General features: G+C 41.4%; 1 protein-coding gene across 8 annotated transcripts in view; it reads left to right on the forward strand.

Annotated features, from left to right (window-relative positions):
- KMT2C (lysine methyltransferase 2C) overlaps positions 1-25,030 on the forward strand; it is a 315,048-nt gene that overhangs the window by 270,121 nt on the left and 19,897 nt on the right. For all 8 annotated transcript variants that reach the window (XM_054021175.1, XM_054021174.1, XM_054021178.1 and 5 more), the window contains 7 exons: positions 698-809; positions 3,320-3,398; positions 3,518-3,581; positions 12,610-12,842; positions 16,334-18,031; positions 23,240-23,452; positions 24,440-24,604. In XM_054021175.1, coding sequence (XP_053877150.1) covers positions 698-809; positions 3,320-3,398; positions 3,518-3,581; positions 12,610-12,842; positions 16,334-18,031; positions 23,240-23,452; positions 24,440-24,604 — 2,564 coding nt within the window. The remainder of the gene's footprint in view (positions 1-697; positions 810-3,319; positions 3,399-3,517; positions 3,582-12,609; positions 12,843-16,333; positions 18,032-23,239; positions 23,453-24,439; positions 24,605-25,030) is intronic.

A 25,030-nucleotide genomic window follows, 5' to 3' on the forward strand; every position in this document is an offset into this window, starting at 1 on the left:
GAGGCTTGCTATGTGAAACAGGTCACCAGTAAAAGAGTTTGAGAGCCACTGCGTTAATGTAATACGAAAATGCTAAAAAACATACTGAGTCAATGTGTGGTACAGGAGTCTAAACACAACTGGAGCTTTCTGACTAGCAGTCACTGTTGTATCAATATCAATAATGTCTACTAAGTGCACAAGTCAGACTCCTTTTCCTGATTTTTTTTATATATAAATTCTATTTCATAATAGCAGTAAATTCCTCCTCCGTGTCACTGTTCATGGTGACTAAGGCAGCCCTGTCAAATACCTCCATTAACGTGGTGATGTTTGTAATTTAATGGATTCACCCTCTAGCCAAGTCTCCTGTTCCAGCCTCTCTCAAACTAATATTCCTTCTTTTGCGTTTCTTGGCTCACTGTAGCAATGAAAGTTATTTCATTTGCTATAATGGGCACTGTCAATCCCATTCCTGAGATGCTTGCTGAAGTGCAAGTTTCTTACAGAATATAGAAACTTACATTTTAATCTCTAGTTATAAAGGGAAGAAAAAAATTAATTTGAAGTACGCATGGTTAAATGATTGTAATGCAGTTGTTTTAAACTCAAGGGATTAGTACACGTGCCAATATTGGAAATATTCATTATGTTGGTAGTTCAGTAAAATCAAAATGTTCAGCTGTGTAATTCACCCTTTACTATTTTTGTTTCATAGATTTTGATGCAATCACTGATCCCATAATGAAAGCAAAAATGGTAGCTCTTAAAGGTATCAATAAAGTAATGGCACAGAGCAATATGGGGATGCCACCAATGGTTATGAACAGGTAGGCAAAAGATGACACTATTGTTTAAAGTAAAAGTGACCCAAAGTATTATAGCCTTTTAGCCACCAGCATCAATAGACCTGAAGAAGAGCTCTGTGTGGCTTGAAAGCTTGTCTCTCTCACCAACAGAAATTGGTCCAATAAAAGATATGAGCTCACCCACCTTGTCCCTCTGGAGTCTGAAAAGTCATTCTCAGCCACAGCATCAGCAAATTGTAGACCATCACAACTATTCACAGTGAATCATAATAAGATGTAGAAAAAGGCCCATGTTATCATTTAGCTCATACTCCATGCCAATACAGCATTGCTCCCTAAGGTAAAGACAATGTGATCTAGTGGACAGGACACTGGACTGGAACTCAGAAGACCTGAGTTCCATTTTCAGCTCTACCACTGACCTGTTGTAAGACTTCGGGCAAGCCACTTCATCTCTCTCTACCTGAGTTTCCTCATCTGTGAAATGTGTAATGATATATACAGTAGAACCTCAGAGTTATGAACATCAGAGTTACGAACTGACCGGTTAACCACACACCGCATTTGGAACTAGAAGTATGCAATCATGTAGCAGCTGAGACCAAAAAAAAAAAAAAAAGCAAATACAGTACAGTATTGTGTTAAACATAAGCTACTAAAACAATAAAGGGAAAGCAGCATTTTTCTTCTGCATAGTAAAGATCTATGAATCAAAATTGCTATTCAAGATTTAGTTACTTTATTGTTGTTACTACCATAAATTTCCTAGTGCTTTTATCTAGACTAATTTTAAATGGTCCAAGCAGTAGAGCTTCCAGCACTTCCCTCGTAAGTTTCTACTCCATAGTGTAATAAAGCTGACTGTTAGTAATGAAGACTTCACCATGGTGGTCCATGCCCTTGCCACTTCTAAGAAACATTACTGCAGCTGTGTCTATTTGCAGCTACCCTAGACCAGCGTTTTTCAAACCATGGGTCGCAACCCACTACTGGGACGCAGCATGTAAGGCGCTAGGTCGACTTGCTCTGGTCAGCACTGCTGACCGGGACATTAAAAGTCCCATCGGCGGTGCTGTCCATCTAAGGCACGCTAGTGCCTACCTTTTCTGACACTGCGCTGTGCCCTGGAAGTGGCCAGCAGCAGGTCTGACTTCTAGGCACGGGGGCCATGGGGCTCCACGCTCTGCTCCTGCCCCAAGCTCTGGCTCCACGCTCCCATTGGCTGGCAACCGGCCAATGGGAACTGGGGGGGAGAGGGGGGGCTGCCTGCAGGCAAGAGTCGCGCACAGTTGCTTGTGCGTCTCCACCTAGGAGCCAGACATGCTGCTGGCCACTTCAGGCCTGCAGCGCAGTCCGCGGTGCATCCTGGCTGCATCGCTGACTGGGAACCACTGGAGGTAAGTCCACGCCCCAACCCCTTGCTCCAATCCCCAGCCCTGAGCCCTCTGAAACCAGGAACCCCTTCCTGCACCCCAAACCCCTCATCCCCGGCCCCACCCCAGAGCATGCATCCCCAGCCCAAAGTCCTGACCTCCTCCTGCACCCCAACCCCCACCCGAGCCCCCCCAAACCCACAGCCCCTCCTGCACCCCTGACCCCCTTCTGCACCCCAACCCCCTGCCCCAGCCCAGAGCCTCCTCCCACACTTTGAACCCCTCATTCCCGGCCCCACCCCGCAGCCCTCACCCCCACACCCTAGCCCCCTACCAAACCCCTTATCCCCAGCTCCGTTGAGTTGTGGGCATCAACAATTTTCTTCAACTGGGTCCCCAGAAAAAAAGTTTGAAAACCACTGCCCTAGAAGAGTACTTAAAAACTTGTGCTAGTGCAGATTGTAGTGGCACCCATCCTCAGTGGGTAGGTTAACTGCGAGCACTGCCTTCCTCTTTGTTTCTAAATGCAATAAAAGGAATTGGTTGTGATATTTAGAAGCCATGATCTAGGACACAGCTCCATGACAAATTCCATCTCCTTCTGTCTTGTCATTGTGGTTAAGGTCTTTGGGGTTCCATTTGTTGTTGCTCCCTAGAGTTACATTGTCCAAGTTTAGCAGCAGTGCCTTTTAAAAAACAATTCATAATGCCCAAAATGCTATTTACCCTTATTTGTGCAGGTATTTATACTGTGGTATCTAAGTACATTGAATCCTGCTTTTTACATCACATAGCATTTAAAATTCAAGCACAGAGACTTCTCGAGTGATCTGTATGCATTCAGCCACCCTTATGAATCATCACTATTAGGAAACTCCCGGTAGCTCTTGGTATAAGGCAACTTAAGCCAATTTTAGTTAATTTCTTTGTGAATTATAAGGCACAACAGATTGAACTGAGGACAAAGTGTTACAAGGGTGAAATAAGAAATATCCTTTTCAAAATCTGGCAAGTAATTAGGATGTAGTAGTTCTAACAAATATCTCTAAAAGGTTTGGAAGTTTTATTTTAGGTCAAAATAATTTGAAACAATGCATCTTTACTAAAGTGCTCACTAGTTTTAAAAGTCTGTTATAGCTGATCTTTATGTATCAATAGGTTTCCCTTTATGGGTCAGCCAATGTCAGGAACGCAGACTAGTGAAGGCCAGAATCTTATGCAGCAACCAATCACACAGGTAACATAACTTGATATGAGAGTTACAGCAGAAGTGTTGATAAATTATGAATATTTTATTTTCTTCTTAAAAGGAATTGTGATTTAATCACTTTGCTTATACATTTTACTGGTTTTTAGGATGGAAGTTTGACACCTCAGATTTCCAGGCCTAATCCTCCAAATTTTGGTCCTGGTTTTGTCAGTAAGTATAAACCTTATAATTTCTTGTATATGAACTTGGGGTTTCATATTGCAGTTTCTTTTTTAAAGGGAAATGTCACACATGAATACTTGATTGCCAAAAAATATTTTCCTAGCTCCACTAATTCTCTGGCTTACTTAAAATTTATCATTTCATAATTATGATATTAATTCAAAACAAAACACAAAATCTTAAAACATTAAAACAATATCAATAGTTCAAATTAACATTTTATATAAAAAAATCTTCAAAAACATCGTGAGGAAAGATGGAAATTTTATACAAATATGAATCTGATAGTACTAATCATATAGAGTAATTAGTATTTTCCATTGGCAAAAGAATAGTAATTAATTACACTGGTCTACAATTTTTGAGAAGTCGTCTGCTTCAGAGATAAAATGTGCTATTTATTATGTATTTTGATGTGCTGAATTCAAATATGACAATTAAAACAACTGATTGGCTACTGTTTCTAAGATATTTAAGTTTTTACATTTTATGTCTATGTATATTGTGTAGATAGTAGAGTTTTAATCATAAATTGTAAACCTAGGTCTTTTCATGTGTTTATGGTTGCTTTACATGATAATATTTCACCTGTCCTGTTTACGTAACACTTTAAAAATCAGCAAAAAGGTTATATAAATAAAATTTATTATGAAACAAAAGGCAAAAAACTATTATGTACATAGTTTAGTCCTATTCAGTGTCTACTCGGCACTTCTTGGCTTGTCTCTTGTATTCATTAAATGGAGCATCTCTTGTCACTGTCCAGCAATAGTCTGCAAACATTGATGGGCTCCATTTGCCCTGATAGCGTTTCTCCATTGTTGCAATGTCCTGGTGAAATCGCTCGCCGTGCTCGTCGCTCACTGCTCCGCAGTTCGGTGGAAAAAAATCTAGATGAGTGCAAAAAATGTCTCTTTAGTGACATGTTGCAACCAAGGCTTTTGTATGCCTTGAGGAGGTTTTCAACCAACAACCTGTAGTTGTCTGCCTTGTTGTTTCCGAGAAAATTTATTGCCACTAACTGGAAGGCTTTCCATGCCGTCTTTTCCTTGCTACGCAGTGCATGGTCAAATGCATCATCTCGAAGAAGTTCACGAATCTGAGGACCAACAAAGACACCTTCCTTTATCTTAGCTTCACTTAACCTTGGAAATTTTCCACAGAGGTACTTGAAAGCTGCTTGTGTTTTGTTAATGGCCTTGACAAAGTTCTTCATCAGACCCAGCTTGATGTGTAAGGGTGGTAACAAAATCTTCCTTGATTCAACAAGTGGTGGATGCTGAACACTTTTCCTCCCAGGCTCCAATGACTGTCGGAGTGGCCAATCTTTCTTGATGTAGAGGGAATCTCTTGCACGACTAACCGCTTTGCAGAAAAAACAGCAGTACTTTGTGTATCCAGTCTGCAGACCAAGCAAGAGAGCAACAACCTTCAAATCGCCACAAAGCTGCCACTGATGTTGGTCATAGTTTAGGCACCTCAAAAGTTGTTTCATGTTGTCATAGGTTTCCTTCATATGGACTGCATGACCAACTGGATTTGATGGCAAAACATTGCCATTATGCAGTAAAACAGCTTTAAGACTCTTCTTCGGTGAATCAGTGAACAGTCTCCACTCATCTGGATCATGAACGATGTTGAGGGCTGCCATCACACCATCTATGTTGTTGCAGGCTACAAGATCACCTTCCATGAAGAAGAATGGGACAAGATCCTTTTGACGGTCACGGAACATGGAAACCCTAACATCACCTGCCAGGAGATTCCACTGCTGTAGTCTGGAGCCCAACAGCTCTGCCTTACTCTTGGGTAGTTCCAAATCCCTGACAAGGTCATTCAGTTCACCTTGTGTTATGAGGTGTGGTTCAGAGGAGGAGGATGGGAGAAAATGTGGGTCCTGTGACATTGATGGTTCAGGACCAGAAGTTTCATCCTCTTCCTCGTCTGACTCAAGTGAGAATGATTCTGGTGCATCAGGAACCGGCAGTCCTTCTCCGTGGGGTACAGGGCGTATAGCTGATGGAATGTTTGGATAATGCACAGTCCACTTTTTCTTCTTTGACACACCTTTCCCAACTGGAGGCACCATGCAGAAGTAACAATTGCTGGTATGATCTGTTGGCTCTCTCCAAATCATTGGCACTGCAAAAGGCATAGATTTCCTTTTCCTGTTCAACCACTGGCGAAGATTTGTTGCACAAGTGTTGCAGCATATGTGTGGGGCCCACCTCTTGTCCTGATCTTCAATTTTGCAGCCAAAATAAAGGTGATAGGCTTTCTTAACCATAGTGGTTATACTGCGCTTTTGTGATGCAAAAGTCACTTCACCACAAACATAGCAGAAGTTATCTGCACTGTTCACACAAGTACGAGGCATCTCTGCTCACTTTGGCTAAACAGAAATGTGTCCCTTCGCAAAATCAAACACTGACAAATAAGAGAGCATGACACTGTATGATTTCTAGAGCTGATATAGGACAATTTGCAGAGTGATGTAAGCTTCGTTATGATTGCATCATCCATGACTTATCCTCCGCCATTCCCAAGTCCAGGGTCGTATATACTGACCCAATAGCATATCTTGAAAACTAGAGGCAATCAACAATTTTAAGCATCATTTTCGTTCTCAGTGACCCAGAATTAGTAAAGTTTGACTACATTTATTTCAGAAGCATTTTGGCTGTAGAGCAGTGTTATATATTAAACTACAGTCAGCTATCTCAAAAATCTAATTATTACTCTGTTGGATCTCTATTGGAATAGTTATCCAAAATAACAAGTTATTTTTAATTTAAAAATCAAAAAGGGCTTTGCATCATCAGTCAAAAAGAAAAAATGTTTTTGGAGTTTAGTTATGCAAAGTTTGTCAGAAAACCAGAAAAACTAACTGCAGAGCAATTTTATTCATCCAGAATTGGTGATTTTAGAAATACTTGGAAACGTGTATCTATTTTAGTTGCTATACCTAATATTTCTTTTCCCCACACCCTCCCCGAAAAACTGTAGCCCTAACATTCTGTCATGAGAGAGATTTAACTGTAGATTTAAATACTGTACATTTTTTTACATACCTTAAGAAGTTTTTGTGTCTGCAAAAAATCTCCCCAAGTATTTAAAAACAACAGAAGAGAAGTTAGCTAGATTCCCCCCTCTAGATATTGGAGACCCAATGCACAAAATGCAATTAGAAACTTTACTCGAGTTTTCTAGACTTTCTGGGAGGGATTTTCAATAGCATTCAGCATTGATTTAACTATAATGAGAGTAGATCTGGGCCAATATTGAGCACTTTTGAAAATCCCCCCCTCTGTTTTTTTTGTTTGTTTGTTTGTTTTTTGATGCAACAAGCAGTTACCCTTAACTAGGACATGTTAATATTTCAGTATGTTCAATCTCACTTTCTTGAGCCAAATGTCTTTTTTCCACTTCCACTAAGATATACTCTTAACAGTTCCACTCAGTTGTCACTTTGGGCAATATTATTAGATACAGAATCTAACCTAGCATTGAAGGAATCAAGGTGTCCATTGAGAGTGTGGATAGCTGTAAGAATTGAGTCAATAGAGACACTAGATTCTGCAAATGCCTATAGTGCAGTGACAACTAAGGTAGAATACGGTGGGTATTGGAGCACAAGGGAAGACCTGTTTGTGCCGAAATCATTATACATTTTAAGAATATCTGCAAAACATTTTTTAATGGAGTTCTGTCCCTGTTTTTCTGTTTACTCTGTCTATTAGTCTCAGTGTTGGGTGACTGGGCAACAAAATGGCAGATGAAATTCAGTGCTGATAAATGCAAAGTAGTGCACATTGGAAAACATAATCCCAACTGTACATATAAAATGATGGGGTCTGAATTAGCTGTTACCACTCAAGAAAGAGATCTTGGAGTCATTATGGATAGTTCTCTGAAAACATCCACTCAATGTGCAGCGGCAATCAAAAAAGCAAACAGAATGTTGGGAATCATTAAGAAAGAGATAGATAATAAAATAGAAAATATCATATTGCCTCTATATAAATCCATGGTACACCCACATCTTGAATACTGTGTGCAGATGTGATCGCCCCCTCTCAAAAAAGATATATTGGACTTGGAAAAGGTTCAGAAAAGGGCAACATAAATGATTAGGGGTATGGAACAGCTGCCATATGAGGAGAGATTAATAAGACTGGGACTTTTCAGCTTGGAAAAGAGACGATTAAAGGGGGATATGATAGAGGTCTATGAAATTGTGACTGGTGTGGAGAAAGTAAATAAGGAAGTGTTGTTTAGTCCTTTTCATAACACACAAACTAGGGGCCACCAAATGAAATTAATAGGCAGCATGTTTAAAACAAACATAAGGAAGTATTTCTTCACACAGCGCACAGTCAACCTGTGGAACTCCTTGTCAGATGATGATGTGAAGGCCAAGACTATAACAGGGTTCAAAAAAGAACTAAATTCATGGAAGATAGGTCCATCAATGGCTATTAGCCAGGATGGGCAGTGAGGGTGTCCCTAGCCGCTGTTTGCCAGAAGCTGGGAATGGGCGACAGGGAATGGATCACTTGATGATTACCTGTTCTGTTCATTCCCTCTGGGGCACCTGGCATTGGCCACTGTCGGTAGACAGGATACTGGGCTGGATGGACCTTTGGTCTGACCCAGTACGGCCGTTCTTATGTTCTATCATATCAGAAAACTGGTACTGTTCTCTGACCTGGCCTCCTTCTCCCCGATCCTAGACTGAAAGCAGATGTGAATATCATTAGAAATACAGTAGATTCTGCCTATTAGCAATCTCTCATTTGCCAGCAAAAAAGTTGCCATTGTACAGCATTTGTCAGTAAGCAGAAGGCAAGTTTTCAGGGCTGCAGCCAGGGAAGACACACCCCAGTGCTTCCTTCCCTGGCTGCAGCCCCACAAACCTGCCTGCAGGCAGGGCGGCAGCAGGGAGGGAGGTTCCTGCCCAGATGCCAGGACTTTCTACTCTGAGCGGAGGCCTTGGGGGCCCACAGAGCTGCATGGTACCTCTCCCTGTGCCCCCAGGGGGTCGAAGCACCTCACATCCCAGCTCTTCCTTCTCTAGGTGCAGCCCCCAGCAAGGTGCAGCCCAGAGAGAACAGGGAAAGGTACCACATAACTCTAGCATCAGGGCTGCAGCCCCCATCCCTGCTAGTGACCTGCCCATAGCCTCTCCTCCCACTCTGCAGCGCCTTACTTCCTATGCAGACCCTGTGCACTGGCAGGTTTTCAAGGCTGCAGGCCTAGAAGGAAGCTCTGGGTTGTGCTAAGCACTGGGCACAGGCAGGTTTGTGTGGCTGCAGCCAGGGAAGGCATGTCCCAGCCCTTCCGTCCCTGGCTGCAGCTTTGCAAACCTGCCTTTGTCTGGAGCCTTTGTTCCCAAAAAAATGTTCGTAATAAGAGGCATGCCGTTGTCAATATCCAGATCCCATTAACATTAAAGTAAATGGGATGGGATTAGCTCCTGGCAAAATGTTGCTATTAACCAGATGTTAATATCTGCGTTGCTAGTAAGCAGAATCTACTGTAGCATGCTTTGCCCCCAGGAGACAGGTGAAGGAGCCTTGGGTTACTCTGTGGTGACCCTGATAACCAAACTACATTGGAGCTCTGAGAAGAGTAACACCCAGTTATCTGCCAAACAGAGCAATTTCTGTAAGAAAAGGCCATTTGGGACTGGAGGCCCTTGACTGAGAACTGGGGAAATGTGCATTGTACATAAAAAACAAACAAAAAAGCTCCCCTAAAATAAATAAATAAATAAGACACACATTTTAAGTTGATCTTATTGCAGTGACTTCAATAGTTCTTAAAAACAATTTGTATTTTAATTAATGATTCTGTAGATGCTTGAGATTACAAATATCTCATGCAGTCTAACTTTTCTCAGTGATTTCTTATATTCTTCCATTTCCTAGTGGTCTTATATAAAAAAATGATATAAAGAGATTCCCTTCTCACTGAATGCAATTTTAAACACTATCTGTGGTCAGAGATGAGGTGATTTGTTACATTACTGGATAAATTCATGGAGGTTAAGTCCATTAATGGCTATTAGCCAGGATGGGTAAGGAATGGTGTCCCTAGCCTCGGTTTGTCAGAGGGTGGATGGCAGGAGAGAGGTCACTTGATCATTACCTGTTAGGTTCATTCCCTCTGGGACACCTGGCATTGGCCACTGTCGGTAGACAGGATACTGAGCTAGATGGACCTTTGGTCTGACCCAGTACCGCCATTCTTATGTACTGAACATAACTTTATATTCTTCTTCAAGTGATTGCTCATGTCAATTCCATTCAAGGTGTGCACATGCCCACGTGCGCGGTCGTCAGAGATTTTTGCCTTAGCGGTTTCCGTAGGGCCAGCTGTGGCACCCCCCTTGAGTGCCGCACTCAGGCGTCGGTATATCAGGCATGGCCAGCCCTTCGCCCTCTCAGTTCCTTTTTACCACCCGTGGTGGTTAGTTGGAGTGCCTTTCCTTGCATAGCAAGGGCTAGCGGTTTCATTTCTTCTAACTTCAAGCCTTAGGGCCTTGGAAATAGTTGTTTATAGTTAAGGCTGTGAGTTTGTCACGGAGGTCACAGTTTCAGTGACCTCCATGACTTCTGCAGCGGCTGGTGTGCCTGGCTCAGGGGCTGTTCAGGCAGCCCCTGTGCCAGGCGCACTGACCGCTGCTGGGGCAGTCTTGGGCCACCGCCATCCCCTCCTCCAGCAGAGTTTGGGTGTGGAAGGCGACAGGGGCACGGGACGGGGTGAGGCAGGCTCTGGGCAGCGCTTACCTAAGGGGCTCCTTGGAAGCGGCGACATCCCCCTCCCTCAGATCCTAGGCGGAGGTGTGGCCAGGCAGCTCTGCGCACTGCCTCCGCCCCGAGTGCTGGCTTTGCAGCTCCCATTGGCCAGGAACCGCAGCCAGTGGGAACTACGGGAGCGGTGCCTGCAGGCTGAGGCTGCGTGCAGAGCTGCCTGGCCACACCTCCACACTTCAGCTACCTCTCTGGCTGGATCTGCTGTCCCAGATCCATGGAAGCGTTTTGCACCCAAACCTGGCGGCACTGCCCTTGATGGCTTGGCTACTGCATGGCTAAGCGCGGACGAATGGGCAAACTCGGCCCATGTTCAGTAGGTTTTGCTGGGTAGCAGGAAACCCTCCACCAGAGCGATTTACGTGGCCAAATGGCGTATTCGGGCCAAGCAGGCCCCCCTGCAGAAGGTCTTGGATTATCTGCTGCACCTCAGACTCCAAGATTTGTCCCTGTCATCAATCAAGGTTGACCTGACCGCTATCTCAGCTTTCCATCCTCTGTTCCAAGGCAGGTCGATCTTCACTCACGACACAATGGCATGGCTTTTGAAAGGCCTGTAGCATTTCTACCTGCACGTCCAGGATCCCATCTCTCCCCGCCCCCTCCCCCCCCCCCCCCCCCCCCCGGAACCTGAATCTCATGCTGTTGAGGCTCATGGAACCTCCCTTTGCACCTCTGGCTTCCTGCTTTCTCCTGCTTCTCTCCTGGAAGGTTTCGTTCCTGGTCATGATAACTTCAGCCCGCAGGGTGTCCAAGATCAGGCTCACTTCGGAACCGCTCTATACAGTCTTCTACAAGGATAAGGTCCAGCTGCGACCACACCCGGCATTTCTGCACAGGGTCATTTCCCAGTTTCATACTGACCCAGGATATATACTTACCTGTCTTCTTTCCAAAGCCTCATGCGTCAGATGAGGCACGCAGGCTACACATCCTGGACGTCAGGAGGGCACTGGCCTTCTAGGTAGATAGAAGAAAGCCGTTCCATAAGTCAATGCAGTTGTTTGTTGCGGCGGCAGACAGAATGAAAGGTCGCCCAGTGTCTGCTAAGTGGATTTCATCCTGGATCACGGCCAGCATCTGCTACTGCCATGAGCTGGCAAAGGTGCCTCTGCCGGCGATCATGACTGCACACTTGACTAGGGCACAAGCGTCGTCAGCAGCCTTCCTGGCACAGGTACCAATCCAAGAGATCTGTAGGGCCATTACCTGGTCGTCTGTCCACACGTTTGCATCTCATGATATGCTTACCCAGCAAGCTTGAGATGACGCTGCCTTTGGCAGAGCAGTGCTGCAAGCTGCAAAACCGTGAACTCTGAGCCCACTTCCATTGATACTGCTTGTGAGTCACCTAGAATGGAATTGACACAAGCAAGCACTCTAAGAAGAAAAAATGGTTACTTACCTTTCGTAACTGTTGTTCTTCGAGATGTGTAGCTCATGTCCATTCCATTACCCGCCCTCCTACCCTTCTGTCAGAGTTGCCAGCAAGAAGGAGCTGAGAGGGCGTAGGGCTGGCAGCACCTGATATACCAACGCACGAGCACGGCACTCAAGGGGGCACCACAGCTGGCTCTACGGATACCCACTAAGGCAAACATCTCCAATGACCGAGCACGTCAATTTTTTTCAATCCCTTTGCTCTTCTTACTCCTGTGGTCTGTGATTTCGACTGGCTACCAGTCAATGTCAATTGAGGTAAGGTGATGTTTTTACCCTAGTGTGCCCTACACGCTTTGTATCCTATCTGTTTGAGAGACTGCCTCTCCCCATGTGTTATGATTATTTGACATTCTTAAGTTTAGTTTAAACAGGAGGGGGCTGGTAGCAAAGTAAGAGTTTTAATTTCCCTTCTGAATCCACTAGAGCCCAAATTCGGTCATGATCAAATCATGGTACAAGATTCACCTGTGCTCCTATGCGTCCCCTGTGTCAGGGGCTGATTGGGAGATAAATGGAATGATGGGATAGAGTTTGTTTTTTGGGGACTTGGTGGGGCTTAGATATTGTTTGGGATTTGAAAGCCTTTTTAGAAGTTCTGTTTCTTTTTGTGCATTTTTGATGGATACTGTTGTTTTAAATTTTGTGCTGCACATAGAAAGTATGAAAGCCATAATAAATAACTCCTCCATTTAAAACAAGAGTCCTTCGTATAATATTAATGGTTACTTTCCTTGTATTACTCCCCCCTCCCCTCCCAGATGATTCACAAAGAAAGCAATATGAAGAATGGCTTCAAGAAACACAACAACTTCTTCAAATGCAACAGAAATACCTTGAAGAGCAAATCGGAGCACACAGAAAATCAAAAAAAGCGCTCTCAGCAAAACAACGCACTGCCAAAAAAGCCGGCCGTGAATTCCCAGAAGAAGATGCAGAACAGCTTAAGCATGTTACTGAGCAGCAGAGTATGGTCCAAAAACAGCTAGAACAGGTAACAGTTTTGGGGGGAAAATAACAGGACAGCATCTTTTCTGTTTAATATTAAGGTATAACACTGTAAGATTATTTGTGTCTTTAAATCTGCTAGCTATGCATTGTAACTCAGGCTGTCAAATGGTTAAAAAAATTATTCATGATTAATTGCAAGATTAAAGATTAATTTCAATTAATCGCAGTTTTAATCACACTGTTAATAATAAAATACCAATTTAAATGTATTATAAATATTTTTGGATTTTTTTCTACATTTTCAAATATATTCATTTCAATTACAATGCAGAATGCACAGTGTACAGTGCTCACTTTATATTATTTTTTATTACAAATATTCACACTGTAAAAAAAGATAAACAAAAGATAGTGAAATCTACAAGTCAAAGCACGAAGGGGCATAACATTTAGCATCTCTGGCATGTAAATACTTTGCAATGCCAGCCACAAGAGAGCCATGCGAACGCTGTTCTCACTTTCAGGTGATCTAAATAAGTAGCGGGCAGCATTATCTCCCGTAAATGTAAACAGACGCGTTTGTCTTAGCGATGGACTGAACGAGAAGTAGGACTGAAGGCTCTACAGTTTTACATTGTTTTGTTTTTGAGTGCAGTTATGTAACCAAAAAAATTATTCATTTGTAAGTTGCACTTTCATGGTAAAGAAATTAAACTACAATACTTGTATGAGGTGAATTGAAAAATACTATTTCTTTTGTTTACCTTTTTACAGTGCAAATATTTGCAATAAAAAATAATATAAAGTGAGCACTGTACACTTTGTATTCTGTATTATAATTGAAATCAATATATTTGAAAATGTAGAAAAACATTCAAATATTTATAATACATTTAAATTGGTATTCTATTATTGTTTAACAGTGTGATTAAAACTGCACTTAATCATGATTAATTTTTCTTAATTGTGTTAATTTGTTTTGAGTTAATTGCTTGAGTTAACTGTGATTAATTGACAGCCCTAATTGTAACTATTAAACACAGTGCAATTCATGTAAAAAACAAACAACAAAACCCCTCATGTTTCATATGAGTAATGTCAGTTCTGAGATTCAGTTTCTCAGCATTACTGGAACTACAAGAGAAAAAACTACAGTAGCAGTGGGAAAAAACCTGTTTTAAGAGTTTGGGAAGAGAGAGACTGGGTGGCAGCAGTGTGAAGGAAAGCCAGAATCTATTCAGATGCACTGTCAATTATATAAAAATAGGAACAACTTGAAATACAGGGCTATATTTCCACTGAAGGAATCCATCGACTAAGGGTTTTCTCTCTGATTTTATCATATCACCAGATCCACTTGGTAGCATTCTACCTTTGTAATAGCGAGTGATGTGTCATTTATTTTATATTTTCCTGTTCAAGTGCCTTCTTTTATTACAGTTTAATTTCGTATTTTTGTATGATCTTTCTTTATTTTGTGAAAAACAAGACATTCATAGTGAATACTAGGAGAGAGCTGATCAGGTTACATGGTCACTATATAAAATAGTCACAGTTCAGAAGAAATCTTGTACTAGAGCTGTGCTGAGTGCAGTTTAGGAGCCTCTTCCTCATTCTTTAGAATTTAAGCCCAGGGTGTCAAATTCATTTGGAGGAGAGGGGTGCATTCCGTGTTGAATTATGATCTGTGGGCCGGGATATAATTTAAAGACTTGATGGTACCCTCAGTCCACAGCAGCTATTCCACTGATGTCAGTGGGAGGTTTGCACAGAGATTAAGGAAACAGTGAATTTTTTCTGAAGTAACTAAGCTTTATTTATTATTTGTATAGCAGTCACCCTCATTCACTAAGAAAATATGGTCCACTTTAGACCACTGCTACTTCTGCCTTTTGTTTCTCTTTTTTCCTCATCACTTTCTCTCTGTTTCTCTCCCTTCCCTCTGTCTTTCATTTCTGTTCTACCCTCAGTATCTCCTTCCCTGCAACAACTCCCAAATCTCATCCCTTTTATATGCTGAAATGATTAGCAGTGAAATAGTTAATTTTGTCACAGAAGTGTCATCATTGGGCTTTAGCGTTGACATTCCCATGAGATTAATGCGGAGAGAGGAGGTCACAGCTTTTAGTCATTGTTTCAGTCTGGCTGCAGACTAGGGCAGATATCATGACATCAGTTTACCTCTGTTCATGTTTGAAAAGTAATCTCTGCAGCCATGAGGGTTAGAAACTGACTTTTTTTTTTAAAGTGAAGGATTCTGCAATGTGTGAGGCCATCATGCAAGTCACAGAACTACATCATGTCACTGGATCCAGCCCACAAACTGGCCTAGGTCCTGATTCATCAAAGCACTTAAATTTGCGCGCAACTTTCATCACATTTTTAAGTCCCATTGAAGTCAATGGGGTTAAAGTTAAGCATGTATTTTTAATTGCTGCAGTGAACTGAGGCCTTATGTCTTTGGCCAGCAGGGTTGGGCACAGTATTCTGCAATATCCTTACAATGGATCTCCGTTCGTGAAGTATAGAATGTTTGTTGCCTTTTCTTTCCAATTTGTCGAAAGAGCATTTTCGTAGAAGGGGCTTGGTGCAATTCTCTAGAGACAGATGTGATGGGAAGATGAAGCAACCAGATATAATTTAATTTAATTTTTTTTTTATTAACGATAGATCACAGATAGAGGAAACACTTTTTCATACAATACTGGTAATAATGCATTGCACATACTCTACTTCATTCTAAGCTTCTATTACAGTTGCTAACCATGATATTAATGATAGATAATTGTAGCCTGTTAGTTAAGGGTGTTTTATTTTTCTATTATTTTATAAACCTATATTGCATTTGATGCCGGAAGGTGCCGGGCTCCCTCAACTCCCTTTGAAGTCAGTGATGTCCTGAACGAGGGCCTGAAAGCTGAAGGGTGCTTAGCTGGCTCCAGGATCGAACCCCAGTCCCTATTGCCATTGCAATCAAGCTTCCATTGTACATTTAATACCAAGGGTATATCTCTATATAGCATGCACTTCAGGTTCTCTAGAGCTTTTTTAAAATAGCCTTTACTTTAAATGTTTTTTTCACATAAATACAAACAATAGTAACACATAAAACAAAAGTCACTATATGGCAAATGGCAGTAATATATATTTTTATGCATGATTTATTTCTTATTTACCTATATATTGCAAGTTCTCTGCAGTTTTGAATAGCACTGCATAATGAAACTATAGTTTAAAGATCACCACTGCTTCTGAAATATTGTCCCTTATTCTGGTTCTTTGTGGTTGTATGTTGTGTAATCGGTTAATAGTATGGAAACTGGCATTGGGAAGGACTGCACTCTTTTTGGTTAGATGATGGATGTTGGACGTGAAATGAGTATGTAAATAAGCTTAATGTGTTCCAGTGCTAATCTTGGACAAGACTCATTTTCCAATAAAATAATTTCAATGTAGTATATCCTGTATATTTTAGGTCTATTATATATTAAGTAGAACCTTGTAGAGATGAGTAATGACTTGTCTAAATTTCAGATTCGAAAACAGCAAAAGGAACATGCAGAGCTCATTGAGGAATATCGAATCAAGCAGCAGCAGCAGTGTGGGATAACACCACATTCTATAATGCCAGGAGTCCAATCTCAGCCACCTATGGTTCCAGGAGGAACACCACCAGCAATGAATCAGCAGAACTTCCCCATGGTAGCACAACAACTCCAGCATCAGCAGCACACAGTTGTAATTCCTGGGCAGTCCAACCCAGCCAGAATGCCAAATTTACCTGGGTGGCAACCTGCAACTGCTCCTCCAAATCACCTCCCCCTCAATGCTCCAAGGATGCAGCCTCCAATGACACAGTTGCCAATGAATCCTGGCACACCAACTCCAGTGCCAGGTTCCAATGCGAATGCACAGTCAGGACCACCACCAAGGGTTGAATTTGATGATAATAACCCATTTAGTGAAAGTTTTCAAGAGCGGGAACGAAAGGAGCGTTTACGAGAGCAGCAGGAACGGCAACGAATACAGCTTATGCAGGAGGTGGACCGACAGAGGGCTTTGCAGCAGAGGATGGAAATGGAACAACATGGCATGATAGGGTCAGAATTAAATAACAGAGCTTCCTTGTCTCAGATACCTTTCTTTAACTCTGACCTACCCTGTGATTTCATGCCGCCTCCACGACCCCTTCAGCAATCTCCACAGCATCAACAGCAGCAAATGGGGCAAGTTTTGCAACAAGGCCCTGTGAACTCACCACCTGCAGTAAATTTTATGCAAAGCAATGAGCGAAGACCACTGGGGCCTGCCCCTTTTGGGCCTGAACCACCTTCAATTCCTGGTGGATCCCCTAACTTCCATTCTGTAAAACAATCCCATGGGAGTATCTCTGGGACCAGCTTCACACAGAACCAAATAAGGCCTCCATTTGTGCCTGGTATACCTGCAGGACCTCCAGCAGCTGGTAGTGGTCCTTCATGTGGCCAAGACACCAGCACGCCCCACACACCAAATTTCCCTGGGTCAAGTCAGTCTCTCATTCAGCTGTATTCTGATATAATTCCAGAAGAGAAAGGAAAAAAGAAAAGGACACGAAAAAAGAAAAAGGATGATGATGCTGAATCAATAAAAGCCCCATCAACTCCACATTCAGATATAACTGCACCCCCAACTCCAGCTGTTTCAGATTCTACCTCTACCCCAACAGTCAGCACACCCAGTGAACTTACTCATCATCAGGATGAATCAGCGGAGCTAACAGGCTCATCAACAACAAATGCTGTGGAGAACCCGCCTTCCTTAGATCTGGAATGTAAGCATTCCAATAGTGGTTTGCTCCAAAAGAAATTGCCTCAGAAATCTAATGTAAATTCTGAAACTGAAAAGAGCAGGTCAGATGTGCCTGCCAGCATTCAGGAAATTAAACTGGAAAAAGCAGAATCTGATCAATGTTCTGGTCAAGCTGAGCCTAAAACAGAGAATCAAAGTGGTATTACCATAGAAGACGACAAGGCCACACTGCACCCTGCTTCTTCAGCACAGAGTCCAGCACAATCAACTAGCACCCCAGCAGCAAAAGGGGAGTCAGGGAATGAACTGCTGAAACACTTGCTTAAAAATAAAAAATCATCCTCTCTTGTAAATCAGAAATCAGAGAACAGCTGCCGATCAGAAGAAGAAAGTGCTGGGGACAACAAACTAGTGGAGAAACAGAATCCAGCTGAAGGAATGGTAAGGTGGTTGTTTTTGAAATGCATGTCAACATGTAAAGGGCTAGATGGTGACATTACAATTTAGTGCCAAGCAGGGGGCAGCAAGTTGCGCTGGCTCTGGAGCAGCCCCGTTGCAGGGAAGGGGAGAATCCCCAAATCACTAATCTCCATCCCAATCTCCCTGCTACTCTGAAGCATGGGTAAACTGTGCTGGATGTAAACCTGTTGCAGTGTATGCTCTGCAGTATGGCACGCAGGTGTGCCAACAGGGGAAGAGGTGGATTCAAGGCTCTGCCCCGCTGAGCAAGGGTGGGACGTTAGCGGCTCATAGATTCCAAAGCCAGAATGGTCCATTGTGATCACCTAGTCTGACCTCCTGTGTAACACAGGCCTAGAACTTCCCTAAAATAATTCCTAGATCTGATCTTTTGGAAAAATATCCCGCCTTGATTTAAAAAATGTCTGTGATGGAGAATCCACCATGACTCTTGGTAAATAGTTCCAATGGTTAATTACTCTCCCAGTAAAAAATATACACTTATTTCCTATCTGAATTTGTTTATCTTCAACTTCCAGCCATTGGATTATGTTATACCTTTCTCTGCTAGACTGAAGAGCCCATTATTAATTATTTGTTCCCATGTAGGTACTTACAGATGGTAATCAAGTTACTTCTTGACCTTCTCTTTGTTAAACTAAATTGATTGAGCTCCTTGAATCTTTCACTATAAGACAGGTTTTCTAATCCTTTAATCATTCTCGTGTCTCTTCTCTGAACCCTCTTGAATTGTGAACAAAGGAACTGGAAATGGTATTCCAGCAGTGGTTGCACCAGTGCCAAATAGAGAGGAAAATAATTTCTCTAATCCGATTTCAGATTCCCCTATTTTATGCATCCAAGGATGGCATTAGCCCTTTTGGCCACAGCATTGCACTGGGAACTCCTGTTCAGCTGGTTATCCACCACAGCCCCCAAGTCGTTTTCAGAGTCACTGAGTCCCCAAATACAGAACAGCAATATTTATTGATCGCTCTGCCTCTTCTGTATTATTACTGATAAGTCTACCATTTCCATCTAATAATGGACGAGTACCATTGTTAGGATTCTTTTTATTTCTAGTATTCTTAAAAAACTCTTCCTTATTGTCCTTAACTCTGCAGAGGTAGCACAGGTGCAAAGGAGAAAGGGCACCTTATCCCCACCCTCTCCCGACTCACTTGTGCACAGGACAGACCACAATCTGCCCCTAAGTAAATCAGCCACTTCAGGAGGACTAATGTTTAATATAACATAATAGTTCAGCCTGTTCACAAAGGAATATCCCTAAAAATAATCAAAGGTTAATTTGTTTTTCTATAGACAATCATTATTTTAAAACTTGCACATTTCTAATGTTTACCATGAGTAATGCTGCAGTTTAAATTCTGTTTTTTCATGTCAGCAGAACTGTATATCAGTACATTTCTTCTGTACCATGGCTCCTGTACTCAATGTTCCAAAGATCAACTACCTCCACTTTTTGACCATTTTCTAAACATTCGTACTCAAAAGATCTGGCAATATAGGAGAGGGGGAAAATTATTCCAAACCTCCTAATTGTGTATCCCTATGCACTTTTCATTTCTCAGTAACACCCACTTGTTTCCTATCTTAAATTAGGCCTGGGTGCGGCTTCAGTGGGGCTCTGCACAGACAAGGGACTTGTTCATGTGTATGAGCCTGCAGATTTGGGCCTTAACTTGCAAACTCTTCAAGTCAGGGACTATCTTTTCCTATAGATTTGTACCGCACCTACCCCAATGGTACCCTAATCGAGTTTGAGGCCTCTGGCATCTCTGTAAATAATAATGTTTATTATTTAAGGTCTTCCCTTTTTGTGAGCTAAATAAGCACATCTTCTGCTGAATGAATGACAAGGCTGACAGCTAAGGTGTTTATAGCAAGTAAACTGAGAAGACAATACTGGCATTAGTGGTTATTAGCCCAGGATAGTGACATTGCCTAATTACTAGAATGCAACCTCAAACTTTTAGTATTGTACATTTTAAATGTAATATTCACATTTTAATTTCAGTAAAGGGAAAAAATAATTTTCCTATTTCTCATGAAAGGTTAATTGCCTTAAAATATATATAAATCCTTTTGGGCCCTCCTTTTCCACTCTAGTCATCCACCGTTTCTCCCTCCTCACTTTTCTCTCTCTCACAGTGCTGGCTATTTAAAAAAAAAAAAAAAAAAAATCTTTAACAAATGTCTTTACCGACAGTTGCCACTCTCCCGGCAATCTGCAATATGGCAGTATTTTCTTATACAGTAACTCCTTACTTAACGTTGTTTCAATGTTACGTCCCTGCTCAATTAGGGAACATGCTCATTTAAAGTTGTGCAATGCTCCCTTATAACGTTGTTTGGCTGCCTGCTTGTAAGAAGAGCAGCAACTTTACAAGGGAGTATTGCACAAGTTCCGCTTCTCCATCTCCTTCCCCTCCCTCCCAGTGCTTCCTCCACCGCCAAACAGCTGTTTAGTGGGGCTTACGATTTTCTGGGAGGGAGAGGGAAGAGTGGAGACGTGGGGCTTCTCCGCTCCTTCCTCTCCCTCCCAGCACTTGGTGCTTAAGACTTTCTGGGAGGGAGGGTCTGGAGTGGGGAAGCCCTGCGTCTCCGCTCCTCCCCCTCCCTCCCAGAAAGTCCTAAGCACCGCCAAACAGCTGTTTGGCAGCACTTAGGACTTTTGCGGGGGAGGGATGTGGCGTGCTCCAGAGAGGAGGTGGAGTGGGGGAGGGAAGAGGTGGGCCTGGAGTGGAGCGTGGACAGGAAGAGGCGGGCCTAGAGCATTCCCGGCAAAATCCGAGCCTGTTCTCCGGGGAAGCTGCTGCTTCTGCCGCAAAGATGCTTCCTAGCATCCTTGCCTGCAGCGGGCTGTGCCTGTGTGGGGTAAGCCAGGGGCACTTCCCAACCACAGTACAGTACTGTACAGTATACAGTATAATGCCTTTTGTCTGCACCAAAAACATTTCCTTGGAACCTAACCCCCCGCATTTACATTAAATCTTATGGGACAATTAGATTCGTTTAACATTGTTTCACTTAAAATTGCATTTTTCAGGAGCTTAACTACAACGTTAAGTGAGGAGTTACTATATTTGGCATAGGAACGAAGTGCTGTATCTTGGATAAAGGACTTTGACAATTGCTGACTTTTTCATAATAACTGCTATGTTAATTGGATACAGTCCCATTTCCTCGCCCTCATTATTAGTGAGCAAAGCTCATCTCTCTACAGTAACTTTGATATTTATTGGTTTACATTGTGTTACAAACTGAATTGATAGAGGCTGGGTTCTTCAGATAAATTTTTTAAATTATATATGTAAACACATGTCTGACCGGAAAAGACAAGAATCAAAAGGTGTTCCCCTTCATCAGTTTTCCAGCTCTATTTTCTTTGCCTTTTGGTAATTTTTTTCTACTTTTAAGTAAATTTTATATTTTTTCAGGTTTAGTTGAAGAGTAGTCAGAAGCTGAGGCGACTGTCTTTGCAGTTGGCAAGAAGTTAAAAAATTTGAATACAAGAACCAATCAGAGCTGAAGGATTATTATAGCCAATCAGAGAAGAGATATTTGCATATTCATAGTATGATTGAGAAATAATTGTACAATTAATATGGAAATCCCTTTACTCTGGCTGAAATTGACTGTCAGCCAATCAGAGTACAGATATTCACATAGTTATGGAAATTAGACATGCAAGACTCAATCAGAATGCAGGAAAATGTATAACTTGGGAAAATCTACAATTACGCATCAGAGAACATATGGTATGCCTGCACTCTAGCTGAGGCAATTCTATTTCTAAGTAACATTTCTAGAGCTAATAGTTTTACTAGTATGGGGGGAAAACGGTAATTCATCATGTTAACGACTGTTGGATAATTTAATTATTAAAAAAGGGTAGAGGTAGGAAAACTGTTGGGGAGGGAAATTAGGATCTGCTCACAGCTTATCACTTTATTGTTAGCATTTCTGGTTTTTTGTTGTCATCCTAGTTTTCTCCTCCAATTGTGTTATGACTCCATGAAATCTCAACACAGCCTGGAAGCAAAATAAAGTCGGCTCGGAGTGAATGAAATCTGATAAAAATAAATGGAAGTGGGTGGTGAAGGGTTGGTAGTATAAGCAGATGTTAGGGATCCATCTTTAAAGATATACTGAAGGAGTGATTTGGGGTTTCCCTGATGGAAAGTATGATTACAGCACATTAGATCAATAATTTAAATATTTAATATGTTAGTCTTTCTTTTTACTTCACCCTGTCACTTGCACCATTAAATCCTATGCTAATTGTTTTACACAGTTATCTCTTTATATGAAGAATTGCATTAAAGGTATTATGAACTTTTTTTTTTTTGGGGTACAAAGCAAAATTGTTAGTTTTAGCCATAAATCCACATTTGGCTCAACCAGGAATATATTTACATTAAGTGAACCTTTGTTCTTGAAGCCAGTTCTTTTATTATGCCCTAGTGCAGGGGTTGGCAACCTTTCAGAAGTGGTGTGCCGAGTCTTCATTTATTCACTCTGATTTAAGATTTTGCGTGCCAGTAATACATTTTAACATTTTTAGAAGGTCTCTTTCTATAGGTCTATAATATATAACTAAACTATTGTTGTAAAGTAAAGTAAATACGTTTTTTAAAATGTTTAAGAAGTTTAATTTAAAATTAAATTAAAATGCAGAGGCCCCCCAGGTGGCCAGGACCCGGGCAGTGTGAGTGCCACAGAAAATCAGCTCGCGTGCCGCCTTTGGCACACGTGCCATAGGTTGCCTACCACTGCCCTAGTGAATACCCCTAATTAAGGGTATAAGTTTTAGCAAACATTCAGAAGACGCTTCTGGTCTATAATTTTTAAGGACATTTGCAGGCATCAGTGGAGTTAATGATAGTTCATGTATTGTATTGTGGACTCAAAAACAGCAGTTACAATTGTCAGTGGGGTGGCAAAGTGAACAAAGTATAAACTACAGGATGTTGTCTTCTGTCAGATGTACTGTATCACTTAGTATAGTGCACAGGAAATTTGGGGATTAAACTTTAAAGTGTCAGATATTTTCTTTAATCATCATTTATTAGAAATATACAACAAAACTTGTTATAAAAATAATGTGAAATTAACATGGATCTGAACAAATGCATCCCATGTTGCTTAACTTCCTTTTTCCATCAGCCAACTGTGGGGAATCAAATGCAAAGTTCATTTGGATGTGGTAACAGCCAGCTTCAGAGAACAGATATAGGACATGAAATAAAGAAACAACGAAATAAACGAACTCAGAGGACTGGAGAGAAGGCAGCCCCTCGGTCTAAGAAAAGAAAAAAAGAAGAGGAGGAAAAACAGGCTCTTTATCCTAACACAGATACATTTATCCAACTAAAACAGGTGAGTGTTTAGAGAATGTACAGTCCATCAGGAGTATCTTTAAGAGAATGGATTCAGAGTGGGGGGAAAAATAAATTTACAAGTATGCTGAGTTTGGAGTCAAGCTGGGTGGAGAATAGTAATTCCATTTCATAGAGGATTTTCAAAAAAAAAATTCATTCAAACTTAGAACAAAACCCACAAATTTCAAAATAATCCATAAAATCTGGGGGAAAAAATTGTTTAAAAAAATCAAAAGGTTTCTTTTCAATAATTTCAAAATGAAATTCTGCTAGACCAGGAGCCCACAAGCCCTGAGAATTGTTTTGATTTTGATGAATCCGTGTTTTCCCACTGGAACAACAGTCCCTTGGAAATTTTCTGAACAGCTAAGATTTTGAGCCTTTTATGATGTGATTGTCACATTACCCCAATATTAAAACCCTCCCCCCACCTTGACTTTAAATATATGAACTTTCTTATTGTAGTAGTAGTAGTAGTAGTAATAATAAAAATCAATAATATCTAACTCTTCTGTAGCAGTTTTCATCCATAGATCTCAAAGCGCTTTACAAAGATGGTTAGGATGGGGAACTGAGGCACAGGGAAGGCTATGCTTAACAAAACATGCAAGCAATTTTCCTCTGCTTGTATATAGTGGTTGGCATTTAAAAGTCAATATTTAACATACAGTGTTACCTGAGATTTTGCTCCAGTTTACCAAAGCACTTTAGTACATGCTTAAAGTTAAAGCTAACCTATTATTTGTACTTAATTCTGATTGAAGTCAATGGGACTTAAGGATGTGTTTAAAATTAAGGATGTGCATTAATCCTTTGCCAAATTGCAACCTTATTTCCGATTCTAATAAGTATAAGGAAATACTGGTGTGTTTCAGAGACTATTTGACTTTTTAGTGGTAACCACTCTACTGATATTACTCTGGAAACTTTTCTGTCCAGTTAGCTTTTATTTGGTGTATTCATCTCTATCCATTTTTTTCTATAGCAACTCTCTCTGCTACCTCTAATGGAACCAATAATTGGAGTGAGCTTTGCACATTTTCTCCCCTATGGCAGTGGCCAGCTAAATGGTGGAAATCGACTTTTGGGAAGTTTTGGTAGTGCTACACTTGATGGGGTTTCTGATTACTATTCCCAACTGATCTATAAGGTACGTTTTTCCATCTAGATTTCCCACGTCTATTCTCTGTTTAAAAAAAAAAAAAAAAAAACACAACAAGGTAAAGGGGATTATTTGCATTAACGATCTCTTTGGAGTCTCTCCTGCACAGCTAAAAAAGAGACATTTGCTATTGCTAGACTGTATATCGCATTCAACTGTGAAGTATTCGTCGTTTTGCTCTACAAAACATGGAATCAAATAATAGAAACCGTGTTGTAAACAAATTTAAAAAATACAAGCGCTGCATTTGCAAACTGATGCTAATTGGTGAAAATTGTAATTAAAGCTTTCTGGAGCAGAAAAGGCTGAATTTCCAGTGCTTTACAAAGTAATTGAGCGCAGCAAAGCATTTCTTAATGAGAATTAGTTGGGAAATAGACCTTCATCATTTGTCCACTACTCCCTGATTAAGGA

The sequence above is a fragment of the Malaclemys terrapin genome, chromosome 2, assembly GCF_027887155.1.
Source record: "Malaclemys terrapin pileata isolate rMalTer1 chromosome 2, rMalTer1.hap1, whole genome shotgun sequence".
Taxonomy (NCBI): domain Eukaryota; kingdom Metazoa; phylum Chordata; order Testudines; family Emydidae; genus Malaclemys; species Malaclemys terrapin.